Source organism: Colius striatus, chromosome 3 (assembly GCF_028858725.1).
Source record: "Colius striatus isolate bColStr4 chromosome 3, bColStr4.1.hap1, whole genome shotgun sequence".
In the NCBI taxonomy this organism is placed as follows: domain Eukaryota; kingdom Metazoa; phylum Chordata; class Aves; order Coliiformes; family Coliidae; genus Colius; species Colius striatus.
Window position 1 is genome coordinate 90,627,926 of NC_084761.1, and position 20,786 is coordinate 90,648,711.

The following is a 20,786-nucleotide window of genomic DNA, read 5'->3' on the forward strand; positions in this document are numbered from 1 at the left end:
TTACAAGTTCAGTGAAAGTAACCATGAGCTTCCACTCTGCAAAGAAGTAACATTTGTTTAGGTAGAACACAGGACATGAGTCAGCAATAACTAACTGTTTTGTGATAGCTTGCTTGTTGAAGCTCGAAGCTTAGAAAACATAAACGTGACCTTGGTAACAGGATAATTAGTCTTAAACCAACAAATAAAAAGGGGGACTTGGAAAGGAAACTTTTCTCTCTCCTCCTCCTGCCCTCAAAACCCTTGTTCCCAGAGCAATTTTCATCAAGTTTATTAGCTGAATTTTTTGGACCCTCTGTTACCTTCTGAGCTTTATGATGGCCGTTTTCCAGACAGATAGGAGACCATGGTCCTATCCTGGTAGCAGGGCATAAGCCAGACTCTGGATTTATAAGCAGAAGGAAAAAAAAACAGTGTTTCCATGACAGAAAGCAATGTTAAGTGGTCCTTTTTATTAAATCCTTCAGTGAGATTCGTGTAATGTGTGATGTCAGCTTTGCTGCTGCTTCTCAACCTTTGGTGATTACACAGGGTGCTCGCTGGTGAGCAAAAGACTTCAACAGTCTTGTTAGTTGGCTGAGGATCCACATAACTTGTAGATGATTTGGATGCAGACTAGCTAGAAAGATTTCTCTGAAGCAACATGAGATTTGGGAGTAAGAAAAGAAACGTAGCTTTGAAATACGTTAGGTAAATGAATGCTGACTGTAAGGTCAGGAAAGGGAAAATCACCTGGGGAAAATGGCCTGGGAAAAATCAGTATGTAATTGTGACTCTGAGAACATGTGATCCATTTGCCTTTGAGAAACATAAGTTGTTTTTATAGTGGGCAGAGAATTAAACAGTTTTAAGCAGAGTGGTGCCTAGTGTGGGTGGAATCCACTCTGTCAGACACAGTGTGGTATGATGCAGATATGGTGAAGGTGGATTTTATCTAATCCCTGACACCCAAACAGATTTGACTAGTAGCAATTCAGTCAGAAGGAACTGTTGAGATATCTACAGTGAAGTACACAGAGAGTTTCAGGATCACAAGCTAGTCTCTTTCCAGGGATATTTCTACAAGTGCTGAGTTGCTTTAGAAGCATGGTGTTATCCAAGTGTGTTTTATGTGATTTTGGAAATGTGGGGGTTTTTTTACCACATTTTAATACCATCTTGTATTTATCTTATTGGTAGATAAGTTGGAGAATCAACTACCTTACCTGGGAATGATTTAGACTGGAAAGGAAAAGTCATTTGCAATATGGCAGGTTGCAAGACTTTCCTCAGCTTACTTGATAATCAGTTTCTTGTTCATTTAAGAACAAGATAAACCAGCAATGAATCAAATCTGTGTTCGCCTTATGTTTCCATTGCTTTTTTTTCCCCCCACATGTTTAAGGGGAAGTGGACGGAGGGAAGGGAATTTTTTTCCTGTTGCTTTAAGTAGCATTTCATTCTTGCTGTAGGTGAATAAGACAAGAATATGGTAATGATATGTAACTTGAGTGTGTTTCTAATGTTTGTGTATTGGTTTTTTTATGAGTTTATGTACAGTTGCTTTGCTGACTCTTTATTCACTAGTTGCTTTGTGTAATGATATTTTCTTTTTTGTGTCTCTTCATGCATGTATTTGAATTACAGTGGCCTTGTTGTCTACTCTGAGGGGCCATTGAACTTGGACCATAAACCAGAGGATATGTCTGAACTCTTCAGACCTTTTCACACTTTGCTAAGAAAAATAAGGTAAGTAGTAAAAGATGGTTGTAACTGCTTTTCTTATGAGGTGAAAATCAGAAGCCTAAAAAAGAACTCATAAATGAAAGGGGTTTTTATGAGGGTTTTCTGAACTTTTCACCTTCATGGTAGGGTTGGGTTTTTTTTTCTGAATATAATTTTATTGCTTTTCAGATTGTCCTTGTGGTTGAATGATTCCTGAAATACTAAAGTTGCAGTTTTATTTTTGGGAGATCCTGTTTGTAATTAGCCTCAATGTTTCTGTTAACTAGACTTATTACAGTATCTCATTATGTTTTAATGCAATACTCAGATCATTCTCAATCTAATAGAAATGACTATCAGCTCTTCTTACTGAGGATCTGTTTTTACAGTATGAATCATTTTGTGTATACCTCTTTTCATGGTGCTTCAGTCTTGGTAATCAGTAGAGATGAAGGCTTTGGGTCAAGTATAAACTGCATGAAAGTACTTTTTCCTTAGTTGAGATATTTAGAACACTATTCTGTTACTTGAAAGAGATCAAACTCGATCTTTAAAGGATCTTTATATTGAGATTTCTTTTTATATTCATCCCTAAGGTGTTTTTATCTCGACGTTTAAAAAACACCTTGTGTTTTAAATCTGTAATCCTTTTTTATTAAAATTCAAATTTAAATGCCAGCTGCAAATTTTGTTCCTAGAAATCCCTAGAGATCATTTGGCAGATGTTTTTTTTTCCCCTTTGTCCAATTTTCAGCTGTTAATTACCTTCCCTGTATGTCATGATGATGGCTTGATGTAAGAATAGTTTTCATGTAGATGAGTTGATTCAGATCAGTCTCCTCTCACCCACTGGAGATGGGACATCTCCTGAAGGAGAATGTAAGCTCTTTCAGAATGGTTCAGAGAGGAGCCCATTTCTGAAGTTAGCTTTTATGAATATCTGGACCCACATCCTTTTATGTTCCTTGAAGATTTGCTAGCATTTTTGTCTAGAAGTTATTACAATTGTATTTTTAGGTACATTAATGATTTTCATATTGAAATCTCAGGAATAAAAGGAACAAATCAACAAGTTTGGGTTTTTCAGTGATAATAGTTTTATAAAAACTGAGTAAAAACAAGAACATGAATTGAGGACAGATACATAAGTTAGAAAATAAAGTGGGACTGAAGCTTAAAAACTCCATGAGGTTTATCTTAAAATACCATATTCCTAATATATGGCTATCACAGAAACCTTCATGGCTATTCTACTGGCTGATTAAAGCCAGAAGAATAGAAGCTAAGATACATCTCACAATATGTACTTCATGCTTACTACTTATATTTCACAACTTGGGAAATGAAAATCCATTAAGTCAGTTTGTTCCTTAGTCCATTCAATTTTCAGTTACTCTGGATTTAATGCTTGGGTTGAACACACATTATTAAAGTGCTTGTTTATTTGAGAACTACCATTTTCAATACAAACTTCACAAAATGAGAAGGTTCTTCCAAATTTGTTTTTGGAAAAAGTTCCCAATGTACTTTAAGGCATAACAGACTTACTCTGTCAAGGGAGCGTTAAGAAATGTAATTTCAGTTCTCTTGCAGACAGTTTGCAATGTGTTTAGTGAGATAGCATCTATTAGAGCAAAAATTTAAGCAATTTGAGATGTAATTTGAAATTTTTCTCTCTGTCAATCTCTGAATTGAAGGAATGTCAAGGAACTCAAATATTTGAAAGAACTGGGCTCAGAAAGATCCTTTAGAATATTACTGAATGAAAAATTAATTAAGTGGAAATAACTGAGATAGGAAAGTGTGCAGTTCATGTAAGGTAATTAAATTATTTTTGAAAGTACCAAAGCTGCCTAGACGTTTCTCTTATTGTCACAGGACTTCTAAGTCATCAGGTTGCAATTCAACTCACTGAGAATGTTCAAAGAAACGTATAAGGGAAGTTGGAATGAGATAAGTGATGTTGGCATGTCTGCTTCCCAGTGAAAAGGGAACATTTTTTTCCAGAGTCTCTCCTGTCTTCCTCACTAATAACTAAGGCATGAAGAGAAACCTAAGTTGTCTGTTGTTCAAGTAGTTGTATCTTGTATGCAGTTGTGTGCCTGTTCTAAGAATATAGAAAAATCTCTTAGTGCAAAATATGATCACATCCCAATGAATTTCTCCACAAAGTTCTAGAACTTTTTCAGCCAACTAAATATTTTAACTCTTGCAGTAACAGCAAATATAAAGATTTTGTGGATTTACAGGCAATTTTTAAGTTGTATTATCAAAACCCAATTCCTCCTCTGAAAGGCAATGTTAGTTACTGTATTTATATGGACTCACAATTAAATCAGAAATAGCAGAGAAAAATATCTGTTGACAAGGAAAATTTTTGGTATCCTCTGTCAGTGACAGGCAACTTGGGAAATTATAGAGATTGTGCAGATCTCTGAGCAAAAGCAGCAAAGGATTCTTTTTAGATTTTGATAAGGAGGACCAACAAATGATGACTTTGAATATTTTAACTAACGCAAAAGCCAAGTGCTTGTGCTTTGATTTTAATTTTAGGTGTCAGCACCATTGGTACTATATACGTCTACCAATGCATAATTATAAAGTATTGTTATTTCTGTTATTTTTAAACTAAGACATCTGAAACATTTCTGCCAGCTACTGTGATCTGCGTTGTTAAATATACAAAGCATATCATCTAGTATATGCATGGATATTTAATTTAGATGCCTGCATCATTGAAAATTCTTGTGATAAATTGTTACCTACACTATGTGTGCATTTGAGGCTGCTGTATGAGTTTTTGAGAGGTGAGCAAACTTGGGATTTTGCAGTATTACTTAATTCTACCCTTTCTCCCCAGCCCTCTGCTTGCCTAGTGCTTGTTTCTTTCCCATTACAATTGATAGCAGGGTTGCTATGGACTTTGGTGGTGCAGAATCAAGAAGACTGCAGATCAAGTGGTGTAGAATCAGAGTATCCTAGCATTTAAAAAATTTTTTTATTTTTTAGAATGGTAGGGTTGGAAGGGACCTTTAGAGATCATCTAGTCCAAGCCCCCTGCAGAAGCAGGGTCACCTAGATCAGGTCGCACAGGAACACGTCCAGGCAGGTCTTGAAGACCTCCAAGGAAGCAGACTTACCCCTCTGGGCAGCCTGTGCCAGGACTCCCTCACCCTCACAGTGAAATAGTTTTTCTTATGTTTAAGTGGAACTTTTTGTGTTCCAGCTTCATCCCATTACCCTTTGTCCTGTTGCTAGATACAATAGAAAAATGAATCCCCAACCTCCTGACACACTGAAACCTTTCTGTATCATTGATTAGATACTGATTGTAAATGTATTAAAGAATGTGTTAGAGAAAACTCTTGTGCTTTTAAAGAGTGCCCAAGGGTTTGGGGAAACATGATGATTTTTTTCAAGATGTCTGTGTTTAAAACTTTGAGTTCATTTAGAACTTTCTGCAGTAGAAGTAGCACCAGTGGTATTTGTTATGGATAAGTTTTGCTTTCTCAATGTGGATGGATCAAAGCGGTTTGGTGTGCTGAACTCAGCACAATTTTGAGGTGATGTTATTGGCAGAAGCAAAGAATGTTACTCAAGTTGATGAAACTAGCCAGCATAAAGCCAATGTGTGTTTCTGTCCCTTAATTTACAGTGCATGTATGAAACCTCTATTGAATAGGTCTGAGCAGTCAGGTGCTCTCTGCTTTCGGAAAGGAAGCAGAGCAGCTCTGGGCACCCAGACATCCAGGATTCCCAAGTGCTGCCATGCAGTGTTCTGGAGACTAATGAAACCCTAGACTAGATGTTGAAAGGCAGGTTTAGTCTTGGATTTTCCCTGAGCTCACATCATGCTCAGTTATGCTGATGAGCTTGGATAGAAAGCAAACTCCTTTGAATGTTGCTAATATAGCCTATGTTTATAGAAGTTGCTAATTCTTATCTCATGTTGAGAAGAGGATATGACTGGTGTCTGGAGAAGCCTAGCTAATGTTTAAGCTGTTAACTGTTGATCAGTTCCTGACATCCATACAGAAGTGTTCAGTGAGGATTACTGAGCACATGGATGCTACCTTAGTTTGGAAATCCCTGAGCTACAGGCTGTTGAAGCCAGCAGGAAGCACTCAGCAGAGATCACTGTGTACTTGTCTGTTCTCATGCTCTTCTTTACAATCTATTCTGAGTCAGGCTTCTCTTCTTCATAAACCCTGCTCTGACCTAGAAATGCTATGTTTGTAATATCTTTGCCTAGGCAAGTGGCAAGCTTAGCAGTGTTGCATTTGTGTGCTTACTGTATTTATGGTAGGTTTTTGGAATTCTCACATTTGTTTGTTTCTGCTTATGAAATCCTATGTCACAGCATTTCTGTGAAAACTGACAAACTGAAAATTCTTAACAGAAAGCCTCATGGCAAAAAGTTAATTTATGATTTTATTGGGTGCATAGGTATAATTATTTCAAAAATAAACAATAATACAGCTGGTTTTTTAATTTGACTTTAAAACTTGAACCTCTGTCAGTTTTTACGATGATGATACAATGCTGAATATCTTCAGACATGGATTACTGTTTAAATAAAAGATCTGAGTTATCAGATGGTACCATTATATACTGTTTAGTATGTAGGAATGTATAGTTATTTTGAAACATTCTAGCGTGCCAGATAGCAATACAAATTTATAGCTTTATTAGGTAGCAAAGGTTGACCATTTCTCTGATGCATTTATGACTTAAATTGTCCAACTTCAGACTTGAAGATGCATATGGAATAGTTTTAAAAAATTCTGACATGTCTGATAGAAAATATGGAAACAAGTGAAAAGGGGAGGATATGATGGTGCAATTTGTATAACGTTACTTCCATTGGCTTAGAATTTCTTTTCAGGGTCTTCTAATTTACATAAAAATATTATTAGTGGTTTTTAAAGTAAGTTTTAATCGTATGGAATGTACATAGCCATTAAGAAGTGTATTCTGTACTTACTCTGATTTAAACATGCTTATCTAAACTATTCTCCATTTTCAAATTGTAAGACAGATACTAGTGGTGTACTTTTCTGGCAATTTGAGCTTTTATGATATTACTTGGAAAAATACTTGGTCTTTGAGTTAACAAGTTAAGAATGCAAGCCTCTGACTGAAAACATGAGACACAGAATGTTTCTGGTTTAGACTGAAGTTCATCCTTTATGGGATTTCTTGTAATATATGGCATTGTAGTAGTTAATATTCCAGCTGTATGTCACCTGCAAAACAATGATGATTAAACACATGAGGAATAGTGGATTCTCAGTCTCTGTTTAAGCAGAAGGTCTTGCTTTTCCCATCCATCCATTATGTTAAAACATACTTAGTGGTCTTTGAAAACGTTGACAGCAGTTCTTGACATAGGATACTTTTATATTTGCTTTCTAACTGAGAAGCATAGTATAAACCAAATTCAGACTTAAAATTAAGTGCTGTTATGTCTGTAGGTTTGTTTTAAACTTAAAAAACACTTAAATATAGCAGTTGCAACTAACACTTGGTTTTTAGGTGTTCATGTTCCTAAACTGCAATAGTGAGGACACTTGATAACACTGGAGGGATCACATGTCTCCAGAAAACAGAGTTTAATAAATATCTAGGTATTTACTTTGACCTGTTACTTCTAAGCCTACCTGATTCTTAATGTCATGCAGAAACCTAACTTTCCAATGACTGAATTATGTGTTTAAGGCAGGAGACAGATGACTGCTAATCCCTGTTTCACTGAACAGGCTTCCAAGATTCTCAGCCCCCAGGTTCTGGATATTTGTATAAACAGTAAAAGCTTTAAAATCAGTAAGATCAGTCCCTCCTATGATTGTAAATGCCAAGTGATGTGTGTGTTTCTTCATTTTTCAGGGATCTACTTCAGACATTAACTGAGGATGAACTGCACACGCTGGAACGTAACCTCTGCATCTCTCAAGATGTGGATTTTCCTGTCAGAACACATGCTGAAGTACCCTCTGTCATTACACCAGGCAGAAGTGTGACTTTGCCTGCTAAGGAGCTTTCAGCAAATGCTGAAAACACAGAGGCTGAGCTGGCTTGTTCTATGCAGTATGATGAGCAGGAGCTGGAACAGCTGAATAGGATGGTACATAGAGTTGGAGATGAAATGTCTTCTCTGCTTTCCCCTCCAAGCATCTGTCAGTCTCCAGCTCACAGACACAGCCTGAGAAATACTTCTAGCACAGAAGCTTCGCCAACGAGACACCATCTTGCCAATTTAACTGATGAAGAGGACAGAGTATTTTTTATGGATGACCTAGATGGAGCAGGAGAAGCTCTTGCTGGATTGGATTCAGTAAGTGATACTTTTGCTTGGGTGAACAACCCTTGCCATGATTCCAAACAGAACCTGCAATATAGAGATGCTTTGCTGTATGAGAATGGCCATCAAGCAGAGGAAACTTTGCTTTTAAAAGATGCTGAAAGTGGCTTAAGCAATAATAATAATATTGAAGCTGGCAAACAGATGCCTGATGTTCCAGTTCAGAATTCATGCAGCTGTCTAGAAGGTCCAGACTCACAGTTATACCTCAATGGCTGGGATGCGTATGCTGAAGATGCCGAAACAGCAGAAGTGATAGCTCACAGAACAGGGGGAATGAAAATATCTGCCACTGTAATATTCAATCCTAAATCTCCCTCTAGCTCAGAATCTCCAGTAACAACTCCTGAAGGAGCTATTAGTTGTGTTCCTGGATCTGCTAATCCGTTAGCAAATGAGGAGGAGGATGAATCTCATAAACTCAGTATAGCTGCCACAAACTGTCTAATTAATTCCTGTGTGTGTTGTGGCAGCTGTGAAGACAGCAGGGATGACAGTGTTGAAGGTTTAAAGACTAAACATTCTGCAGGAGGTGTTGTAAATGCTTCATATACGTTAGTAAAGTCTAAGGAAATGGACCATGTAGATAACTTGGACAATTCAGTCGCTGCACAGGAACCATTAAAACCTGAAAGTTCTGCTTTGTTAGCAGAAAGAGACTTTGGCAGAGAAGAGCAAAATCGGCCAATCTCCTCTAAGTGCCTGGCACATTCCTCAGGTTCACAGGTAGGAACAGAAAATGACTCGCAAGGAGATGTGGAAAGCATCTCAAATCAACAGAAGAAGTGGGAGAAGAGAAAACAATTATGTGAGAAAAAAATGGACAACGATGAAGATACTGGTAGTGAAAGGGCTGCTAAGGAAGATGTGAAGTCAAGATCTAGTTCAAGGTAAGAGCAGCTTCATGTCTTGGTAGTAATTTGCATATAAATTTCTATATCCTTTAGCAATTGGTGTGTAATTTCTGTTGATTTAAAACAGTGTGTTGCAGGATGAAGTTTTGCTACTCACTGTAATGCAAGTAGCTTTTTATTGCACTTAGCTTTTTTGGAAGACGTTTGGATAACACCTGAATTGTAACTGTATGGTATCTCCATATCATTGAAATAAAGTACACTAATCACACTAGTTAAATGTAACCAAGTGTGCATCGCTGCTAAATGTTACCTGGGTCATTACCTTAGTTGTAGTCTGCTGTTTTGCAGCAAAAATGTATCTGGTAGATATTAGAAAGTTCACTTCTGCATCAGGATTAAATTGGGATCAAAACACGTATTACCTTAGCTTCATTTGACAGAATGGAGTTGATCAGATCATGTTGCCTGTGGGCACAAGGTATGTTTGTGAATGTCTGTGTGCTGAAGGACCCTATTGAAGTGCAGAAGCCCCTTTTAAACCTGTTGGACCACATCAACCAAAGCTGACAGAAGACTAAAGGTCATGGATTAAGGTTTTACATATGTAATGGCAATAAGAATCTAGGTAACAGAGACTGTTGATTGTTCCAAAAAACTTATCTACACAGGATTGCAGATCAGCAGGCACTTCTTTATTATGCAGCGCTGGGGAAACACGAGGGAGCTCCTCCATACTGCTTCCTTGTTAGTTACCACTTTCAGGGTTTTTATACACCTCAAACAAAAGAATCACATTTGTCAACAAAAGCATGCATAAATTGTCCATCTCTTAATTTTGCTCTTTACCTTGATTGGTAAAACTTTCCAAAATCACAGTGATTGGTCAAAAAAATATATCAGTCCCTTTGTTTTAGTAACAGCTAAGGTAACAGCTAAGGTAACCTAACAAATACATTTACCAGGGTCTCCTGGCTAAGGTAACAGGTCCCTATCAGGTGTGGTATGTAACTCTTGCAGTTTGATCCTTATGTGATTCAAATGAATATTTAATTAATCAATAGGTATTTGAGTTATTTGCAAGTGCTTGGCTAATTGATTCAGCTATTACTAGGTGATTAACAAGTGCTTGACTACTTCTTGTGATGATAAGTTAACTAAAATAATTGTGTATCTGCAACAAGACTATAATAGGAGGTGTATTAAAGAAAATGCTGAACTTTGGTTTGACACTAGGGATCCTACACACATCAGCAGGAAAAAAAGTAAACTTTATTTTGTTTTACTCTTTAGATGATCAACTGTTTTTTAGTGAGCTATCTCCTCAGTTTCACTGAATATTAGTATCATAAGGGAGAGGGAAGAAATTCAGTAGAAGTTAGTGTTGCTTTCTGTATCTCTGTGACAGCTTGCTTTCTTTGTGCCTGACTGTCAGTAGTGCAGACATGATGTGTGTGATACAGGATCTCTTTTTGTTTCGTGTGTGGTGTTCAGGATAACAGAGTAGAGGTAGCTTGAATCATGAAGCATTACCACAGCATAAAGGCTACAGAAATAAATATTTATTTAATAACATGCTGGTTGAATAGAATCAAGAGCTCTTTACACTGGAGTTAATTCCTCGTACTACTAAAACACAGCGTGCGCACAACTCAACTTTTGAAAAGTTAATTTTATCTTCCTTATTATTCTGAGTATTTGCAAACTTAAGCTTGCAAGTATGATTGTATTCAAGGGCTTAACAATGGAGTTGATGAATAGATTTCATTTAAGACTGAACAAATCTCTTTGACATTTCATGCCTGTGCAACACTTCAAGTAGAATACTGCTTTAAAGTCATTACTGTGTGTTTAATTAGTGTCCTGATAAATCATACATCATTTTCAGAACTCAGATAATTTGTTTACTGGTTTTTGCCTTAGGTAAGCTATTAAGTTAAATTTATGATAACAAGTCTGCAAAATGCAATGGGATTATACAGATAAGCTTCTTTTTCAGCATCTTGTGGTTCATGGATGTGATAACCTCTTCTACATGTACTTGTCCAGCCTCTGTTAATATTGTGTAAAAACTTTGTAACAGAATTGTCCTTTTACAGAGAGTTCTGTAGGTCCATGTTTCTCTGTGTCCCTTTGTTTGCTCTGGACCTGTCTCCTAACAGCTTTGTTGAACCGTTTCTAGTTCCTGGCTGGCCTTTCTATACCAGTTGTGATTTTGTAGACTTCAGTCACACTTTGCCTATCAAGTTACTTTTTCAGATTGGAGAAGTGAAGGCCTACTTAATAAAAAGTTGGCTATAGATTTGATTGTTCCTTTGGTCTTGTTCTAAACCTGTTTAAATTATACTCTTTTCCTTTAACTGTAAGTAGATCGGAACTACATTTAAGATACGAGCAAACCATGGATTTGCACAGTGTCATAATTACTCTGTGTTGTTTTACCAGTTACTCCCAATATTTGACTTCAGATTTTTTTTTTTAAGTGGTGAACTGATATGTTTTTGTCTGCCAAAGCCAGAAGATCCTTCTTGTGAGCTCAGAGGCTGTCATTCTACATCTGATGCTAAAATTCCTCTCCCTGCATTTACCAGCTGAATCTTCTCTTGCTTTTTTATTACCTGTTACTGTAAGACCTAGTACAGCTCTTCAGTCTGCTCTTTTTATTATTAACATGAATAATTGTGCACCAGTAGGAATGTTCCAGACCTCATGGTACTCATTTTTGCGTATTGTATGTGAAAACAAAACCCTTAGGTTCCTAAGGAACCAGAACATCCTGCTCTTCTGAGAAGTGTTCATTTAATATCTCCTCCCTATATATGGTTAAGAATTATATGTCCATTTTGGACCCCTTCCTCTTGTGCTATATATAGCTCCTTAATTTTCTTAAAAGCCGTTAGTGAGATAATTTGACAGAACCTATGTAGAAATCCAGAGGCCGATACACAAATCGCTGTTCTTCACAAGCTTCTTGACTCCTTCAGAGAGTACCCAAGATGTTTCCTCTGCAGAAGATGTGTTACTTCTTCCCAGGCAGACCTTCTCGTTATTGCCTTGTTATTTAGCTTCTGATATATTCTGTTCAGTTGCTTGATACAAACATCAGCATTGTGGAACTACAATTCATTGTGTCTCCTTGGAGTGATATTCAGAGGTTGCCACCTTTAAACCCAAGGCATCAAGGAAGTTTTAAATGAGAGGTTAATTACTGTCTGACTCGTTCTGGAGTTCTGTGTGAATATTTTAAAATACTTTGTTAACAGATTGGTAGGTCTTGGCTGTTTTTGCTGTAGCTTCTTACACAGTTACTCTGACTACATCTAATTCTCATTTGTTATTAAGACTACAGTACATCCGTTATTAATAGGCAAATATTCCATCTATGCAGAGGTAGGGATGGAGATATTTTGTTACTAGATTGTTGCTTCTTTCTTTGGGAAGTTCTAATTTCAACTCCTTTAGTATATTCAGTGAGAAGGCAATGCTGGGGGTCTACTGAGGACTAGATTAAAAAAAAGGACTTCCATGTAGATCCTTAGTATTCTCATGCATATCTATATATAGATTTGGTTCTTGCCTCTGAATCACTAGTCATGTTATCGGTAAAAGAGAATTAAGTTACAAAACAACTTTGTGGACCTTTTCTTACTCATGCTGCCTGGATGGTGACTAATCACTGCATTTCAATGGTGTTTTTAAGTTGGAAGATCACATTATGCTTCTGCAACTGCTCCCTATTACATGCTTGAGAATGGCAACTTAACCATAGGGGAACTGTTGGAGACAGGAGATTATTTGCAGAATGATGGGCCCGTTAGCTAGAACAATAAGCAATCTAATATACATGGAATAGCTGCAGGATGTGCTCATTCATCAAATTGATAAATGTATTTACTTTCTAGGTACAGTAAGTCACCAACTAAGAGAAGAAAATTCTTTTCCTTGTCTGAATCAAGCAGCTGTCAAATGTCTACATTATGGCATAAACTGCTTCTTTCAGTAAATCAGTTCTTACATTATGGGAAGTGATACTGTAGGTATCGTTTCAATGATGCAGTCAGGGTTACTGTAATTCTTAAATCTGAAATATCTGGTATTTCAGGCCTCTCTGTCTGGCCTGGAAATACAGACTTACTTCTCTTCTGCTTAATATTTGGGTATTGAGATGTCTTTACCACTTTGGTTCTTAAGTCATAACTGACGTTATGTTTTTCTCCGTATGTGCTTCCATCTTAAAGACATAAACCACCAAGTGCAACAAGTCTTGGGCAGCAGCATTAATGTGATGCAAATATGAGAAAAGCACTAGCATTATAGTATCTGATCAGCTGAAGGGACAGTGTGATAAGCAAAGGCTGTCTTGTAGCAAAACAAACTGTTCAAGGGGAGTAAGCAACATAAGAATAGTACAGAAGGTGGTAAAACTAGGAGAAAGCACCATTTGGTGTTTTCAGGCAAGAAAAGGACATAACACCAAAACCAAGCTTTTAATCCTTCAACTGGAAGCAAGTATACAGGTTTTTTAAATACTTATTCTGTCACATTGTTCTTCCTACTTTTTTCCAAGGGGAAAGGAAACTACAAAGTGCGAATCTCGCTTTTATTTTAGTGGTTTGGAAATACTTGGTGTTCTGTTCCTTCCAGAGTTGAAGAGTCCTTGTAAAACTGCTAATTCTTCCATATGTTTTATGAAGTTTGGCAACTTGTTTCATTTTAAGTGTATTGTTGCACAATGCAAGTGTTTTCATGTTTTGGTCTTAGATACCTGGTTCTGTTGCCTGTTTGTTTAGCTACAGGTCTGATATAATAAAGGATTCTGAAGCATTGTTCCTCTCCTTTGTGCTGCAGGTCTGTTTTGTCTAGCTTAAACTATACTTTTGTTTTGCTGTTTTCCTTGATACATTTGGTGAGTGTGCTCTTGATGAAGCCTTTTGCAGTGCACCTGAGAATCAGCAGGTGAAAAGGAGCTGAAATGGGTAGTGAGGAGAACTTACCTTCACACTTAGTGCAAGCTCTAGCTGTGTCCATTGACTGTTTAACACTGATGCTGTTCACATTTCTTTGTGGGGGCTTAAAAAATGGAATATTTTGCCTTGTGCTTTTGCAGTGTAAGGAGGAGGAATGAGGCATCCTCTTCCTAAGGAGGAAAATTGTCACAGCTCTTAGTGTTGCAGTTGCGTACTCTAACATTGTTTATAGTTTAATATAGTTATGTATTACAATAGTCTATATTATAATACATTTTAAACTTTATTTCCTTGGCTTATTAGAATGACTTTGTAGGAAGATGAATACCTGGATTACACAGCTGCTTTCTAACAGCTTTTTTTCTGGGGTGTTTTTTTTGGTTTATTTTGTTCACTCCCTAGCAACATGTGATATGAGCACATTTTCAGTACAACAGCTTTAAGAGCGATCATTCCACCTTTATAAATACATGGAAATGAAGCATTTGTCTTCTTGGGATGGCTAGCATTTACATTTAAAAAACCCCAAAAATAACACCACACAAATTCTCCTTCTGGCTTACTTTTGAGTCTATGGCATTTGATTCTCTGCTGCTTTGGTAAAAATAGATTAATTGATATTGCAATGCAAATTAACTTGATGAAATGTCTTAAATTCACACTTTCCCTATAAAATTCCCATCACAGTAGAACTTGAGTAAATTGCGTGTATCTTTATATGGCAAAGTTGCCTTTTCCATAAAAATTATTGGGCAGCTATGCATGTTCACATAAACAAAAACATGTCTGCTTGGTGTCTTGTACTGATTAGTCTTTTAACTAGCTATTCAACAGTAAGAACATTTCTCATCAGCAAGAAAGGAATAGTTGATTTGGAATAAAATATCAGCCTTTCAACTGCAGAACCTCCCTTAAGCAATCCTTTAGTTAGCTGTTGATTGAAATTCCTCAGTTCCCACTCTTGTATGCTGTTGCTTTTCTTTGTACAACTAGCCAAATTCAGATTCAGTATAATGCTTTTTTTTCAGTCCTCCTTCCCCTTCTTTTTGACGATCCAAGTCTCAAATTAAAAGCAGCATTGTTTAACCTTGTCTGCTGAACGCTGATTTAATGTGTTATCTGATAAGGTGACTGCTCTTCTCAAGCCTTACGATGCAAGGAAAAGGTGTTGCTGTTCAATACCAGCTTCCATTTTACTATGTCCACAGATCCAATGCAGCAACAGTGAACTGTATTAACACTTAACATACAGGCTCCTGAATTGAGTACAGTAGGTGAAAGTTTTAAAAGCCACTTATTTGTGTGGCTTTAGTTGACACAGGAGGCTTTCAAGTTAGCTCTCATGTAGTGAGATAGAGATCTGTGCCAAGTAACTATTGTAACAGAGAATGTAATTGTAACTCAAGTAATAACGTTCATCAGGAAACCATCTCCTGAAACAGCCAGAAGTTTAATTAAATGTAAGAGGATGGAAACACATTCCAATAGAAAAGAGCACACAAACCAGGATAAAGGTGGCTTTCAGTTTGTTTTTTGACTTGAGTAGTTCCAAAAAATGATCAGCAGCTTGAAATAAGTGGTTCGTGCCTTCAGTCTGCCAGTAAAGAGACAGTCTCATCACTCCATGTCACTTTACTCTGTTGCCTTATATCTTTATTCTGTATTTGCAGCAGAAGTGCTGAACAATTCTTTTCTGGTGATTATGGATGGTGGTTTTATGCCATGCTAGAATGTCATTTTTAAAATAGCTCTGTAGGTGTTTAAGACCTCACAAGTAAAACAATCTTCTGCCACCTTGCACAGTTGAAACAGTCCTGTGAATCCCAATCCAACAATGCATTAATTTCAAATGAGCTTGAGGTGTGATGAAGTTCAGGTTGTCTGTGAGCTGGAGTGGGAAGAAAGGGTTGGCTGCTCAGCTACAGAGTGTGTCTATATGTACCTACCTTCTCTTCTTATAACTATGCTAATGAATGTGCATGCTGAGCTAGCATCAGCTGATAACAGGAATCATGAGTTGGGAAAAGCAGGTCAATTCACCTCAGGATCTAGCATCATCTTACAAAAGCTGACTGAATCTTCAGGCAGACACTAATGAGAAGAATATCCTACAGATAGGTTTGCTGGGTCTGTGTGTACTGAGAGGGGATGCAGTGAGTATGTCAGGAGTCTTGGTTGGTTGGGGTTTGGTTTTTGTTTTTTTAAAAAAGGCTAATTAGTATAACACTGAGAAGGTATAAAAACAGGGTTTGTTACTGGGTCCCCATTTCTTGGTACTAAGTGAGCACAGATTTTTCTTATCTAATGAGTTACAGGCTGCATATGAACCAGAAGTAAACGTAAATAACAATTCTTTCTGGTACAAAAATCCAATCTATATTGGTACATAGTGAGGAAAAACATTTGCACATTGTAATTGTCTAAATTGTCCATTATCACAGCAAACTAACCTCTGTGAGTGTGGTTTGTGCCAGGTGGGCCCAAGCAGTTTAGGTTGCCAAATTATGACTGACCACTTGCATATCTAATCCTGAAATTAGCAGATGGCTCAGCGTGGTCAGGTTTGTGCAGCAAGTAAAAGGGAGTAGTGGAAAACAAAGGTGTTTCTGAAGCAGTTTAAAATGGCAAAGGTGTTAAGAGACTGCTTGAAAAGAGAGAAGATACTGGAGCTGATGAGAAGTTCTGATAATAGCTATGGGTTAGAGGTGAGTGAGGGGGGAAAGAAGCATGGAGAAGAGGCATGAGGTGAGACTGGTACACAGGTGTCAGAACATATCTGAAGATGGAAATAAAGATAACCTTGAGATTGTTTATAATATAATATTGCTTACCATCAGGGTCCAGCCCTCTGTGCCACATCTATAGTTTTGTCTTCTGGCTCAGACTGTCCACTCCACAAAGTTAGCTCAGGATTTTGTGTCTTGGGATGATGTTGACAATAATTAACATTAGCTCTTAGAGAGATGGTCTTTAGAGTGGTGGTTAGTTTGGTTTATGCTTTAGCCTTGAGCATTTAACACTCCCCAAAAGTATGACAACTTTGAGTTCTTAGGAAAAGTGTCAGCCCTTTGGATTACGTGTAAGAGCTGAAAACCTCAAGTTCTCAAAACAAACAAAAATATCTAGAAAACCAGAACTTAATAGTACATGAAACTACCGAAGAACTTAAATGCAATTATATTAACAACTGAGACATGTTGACTGGATTTCAAGTATATCAGGCAGAGCTTTACAGAAAGCACTAAAGAGCAGCAAACCTGCCATGTTGCGAAAAAAGTGTTATTACCCAGATCAGCTGGCAGGATTATTACACTGGAAAAATATGGAAATAGGAAGGAGGTGAAAGAGAATAAAAGAAAGTGCTGAGTTTGCTACTTGTTTCCTGGTTCTGCTGTCTAAAGATTACTTTATTCTGAGCAATCCATTTCATCTTTGCAAGAGAGCTTCTCCTGCTCAATCATGCTGTGAAATCACATGCTAATGGTTTTTTAATATCATTTAACTGCCATAAAACAGATAGTAAAAGTACATTTTGATAACATGACCATGTTGTAAGATTGGATAGGTAAAGATGACAAGCTATGAAAGTGTAAGCCTTTGTTTCAATGCATGTATCTCTCCCTAATGAGCAGAATTAGCAGGGGAAAGTACGTAAAAAGAATGGAAGTTAAATAGATTTTTGTTCAAGTCTGATAAAATTATTTTCCAGTTGTGGCAGCTCTATTTTTCAACTAAAGCATCATACACTTGGGATTTATTTTCAAATTGACAGTCAGCAATGAGGAACATGAAGGGGTACATTTTCCAAGCATTTAGTGGGAGGTATGCAAAGAAATCCTATTATTTTGTAGTAGGATTAGAGCACATACCTTCCGTTCACTGCTTTGAAGAATTCCCCTTAAGCATTCTTCCAGACTTCTATCTGCAAAAATAGCCACAATAGTCAATTTGGCAGAAAAAAAGACTTCTATGTAGCTGGTTTGAGTGTGTACCCTGCATATGCTTACAAACTAAAAGAGCATTAAAAAAAAATCTGCTAGCAATTGTGGAGGAGTAAAACAATCCTGACCTATATAATTGTGTCTCTTTTAAAACTGAAGGTATTTCTTAGGTCCAAAGGTTTCTGTTGATTAAACTTTTGAGTTCAGTAGGCTCAAATGATTCTTCTGTACTGTCTAGCTCCAATACAGCTTTGATAGCTCTGATCAGGATCACATGTTTTCTTATTTAGTGTAAGTTATTTTTTTTCAGCTTATGAAATGTACAGTAGCTGAGCAGTAAATTGTTACTGAAAAAAGTTTTCTGTCTAAGATAGTTCTAATTTTAATCTTCTAATCCTAATGTGTGTTGATAATATGATGTCAGATCCAAAACAATATGTTATTTAAAGGCTTTTCATTAGCCCAGGGATGCCAGAGACAAGTTGTGCACTATTCATTTCAGTAGTTCATGTTGTTTTACTTAGTAGTCACTGGCTTTCTTCTAATGAAGTGTCAGTGGTTTGCCATGAGATTGCTCATTCCTGCTCATCTGTTGGTTTAAAGCACAAAATTTGAGGTGCATATATGGCAGTTACAGGGACTGAACAAACAGAGGAGTAGGTGTACTATAATTCATCTCCTTCACTGAAGGTCAGCTTTTTGCTTTCTTACAGACTTTTTCGTTCCCATTGTAAGGAAACTTAGATAAGATTTGTCACTGTATTGGGGAAGTTCGAGAAGCTTCTTGTTTGGGGTGTCTTGGCCTGAAATACACAACGACTTTATGAGCTTTCAGTTTTGTTTTAATTCTGTTGTCAACATCAAACATGAGTATGCTGTCCCATCTCTACCCTATGAAAATGGAAGGCCCTTGGTTCTTTTCCAAGTGTTTTAACTGTACGGGCATGGATCACGTTGGAGATTTTTATAAATGAGAGGTGTGCCCACTGACTTTACCAAATTGACTATCTTTTGGGGCAGAAAACAGAATAGATTTGTATCATTTTCTGAAGGGCAAAAATAAATATCTGCCAGTTGACTCCTGTTTCTGTATAATCCATGACAAGCCAAGAGTTATCACAGTGCTCTGTTTTTTACCTTTGTTCACTTCAGCAGTTCATTTTGTTTCCATATGTTTTTTCAGTTCTCAGGATGGCTTACGTGATTCCCCCCTCAGCTCCATCTCCAGCAGTGACTATGAGAGTGTTTCTGTCACTACATGTAGTCTCTCCAGCATATACAGTCTGAGGTAATAACATCACTTCACAGTCAGATTTGACGAATGGTGTTGGGTTATGCTCGTATAAAGATTTTCCTTGAATTAACAATCAAGTGACAGCAACACTTCTGAGAATTCTTCCTTTGGAACTGCAGGGACTTTTCTTTTTCCTAGTAATTTTCTCGAGTTCATTGGCAATTGAGAGGCAACTATTTACAGAAAAACATTAATACATACAGCAATGAATTATATGATTCTCCCTTTTTTTTTTTTTTGGCCATATAGAATTTCGTAAGAGAAACTTCAGGTTTTTGTTTTAAAAGTACCAAATGTTTATCTTAGCTAGGTGTTGCCTTTCTAGGAAACATGGGTTTTTTTTCCATTTTGTTTTGCCTAGTACATTGAAGGGAACATTCCAGTTAAATTATTATTAACTTCCACAGTGTTGTTGGCTAAAATTGGTAAGAATACTAGTTTATGTTCTTGTCTTCTGAAACTGCATGAGAGTTTTAACTACTTAATTTTGCTCAAAGCACTTAATGAGAATAACAGAGGAATCAACTTCAGGGCAGAAAAATATGGAACTAAAACAGAGATAAGAGTTCTCTTTATTTCATTGTTTGCCTAAGGTTACATGATGTATTGCATACATGTTGGTTCGTGGTAACACTTTTACTCTGGTACAGGCAGATTGAAATACCACTATTTCAGTTGGGGTAGATCTTCACTGCTTCTTGTCCTCCTTTTTCATCTGTTGATCTCTGCCAAACACTTGAAATTTGAGAAATTCCAAGATTTGTGTAGGCTTGGAGAGAGAACGAGGGAGTAAAATGTCGTTTCTAATAGTGGCAGAGGAAATAGTACATGTAATAATATATGGGGGTTTTTTTAGGATGTGACCATCTTCAGGCTCAAATATTTTTATAGTTTCATGGTTTTAAAATTAAAGGCAGAAGGATGCAAGTAAAACAGTTTGTTGTCTTAGTTTTCATTTTGAAATACATTTCCTTTTGACTGTTCTTGAGACAAAGCCTCTTTTACCTGCGTGCAGCAGTTGCTGTGTTCTAAATACAGTATGCGTCAAAGACTCTGGCACAGGGCTACCTGGATGGACAGCAGGAGTAACCTCGGTTATTCTTCAGGAATAACTGGAGCAGTGAGAATAAGCCTTCATTAGATATCCCACCTCTTTTCAAAGCCTTCCTGTAGTGCCTTTGGGTGTTGGTATTGTGGTTGCCACTGTATCGATGCTGAGGTAAATTAGATCTGTCTTTTTTCTTGCTTCAAATTTTGTTTTGATGAAGTTCTGTTTGTAAGGCAATATGTGTACAGTTCCATTTGTGCCCTTGTCCACTGAACTAGAGCATTTTATCATCCCTGGGTGTCATGCAAGCAATCTAAGCTGCCTATTTTTCTGATATTACTAGAGATCCAGCTCTTGTAGTTTATGGCCCAATAAAAAGCTAAGAGCCTACTTGACTATACCAATATGAATGTCCCCTTTTGAGATACTTAGAATTCTCCATTCTTTTATCTTTTATTACCTAAAGGGTTTTAATTGCCTGTTAAACCACTTCTCTAGAGTAGTATCATTTGTTTACTATAACAAGCATGTTCCTTGCAAAGAAATCTCTGCAATATGATCTTTTCTGAAACAGCAAAGTTCTCCCTGGTGTTACATGCATATCCAAAATAATACTT

The 20,786-nt window shown here is 37.1% G+C and overlaps 1 protein-coding gene across 5 annotated transcripts in view; it reads left to right on the plus strand.

The window, feature by feature from the left end:
- ZFYVE28 (zinc finger FYVE-type containing 28) overlaps nucleotides 1-20,786 on the plus strand; it is a 155,161-nt gene that overhangs the window by 101,761 nt on the left and 32,614 nt on the right. For 3 of the 5 annotated variants that reach the window (XM_061993942.1, XM_061993943.1, XM_061993946.1), the window contains 3 exons: nucleotides 1,627-1,728; nucleotides 7,591-8,955; nucleotides 19,011-19,115. In XM_061993942.1, coding sequence (XP_061849926.1) covers nucleotides 1,627-1,728; nucleotides 7,591-8,955; nucleotides 19,011-19,115 — 1,572 coding nt within the window. The remainder of the gene's footprint in view (nucleotides 1-1,626; nucleotides 1,729-7,590; nucleotides 8,956-19,010; nucleotides 19,116-20,786) is intronic. The other 2 variants (XM_061993944.1, XM_061993945.1) reach the window with 1 other exon arrangement.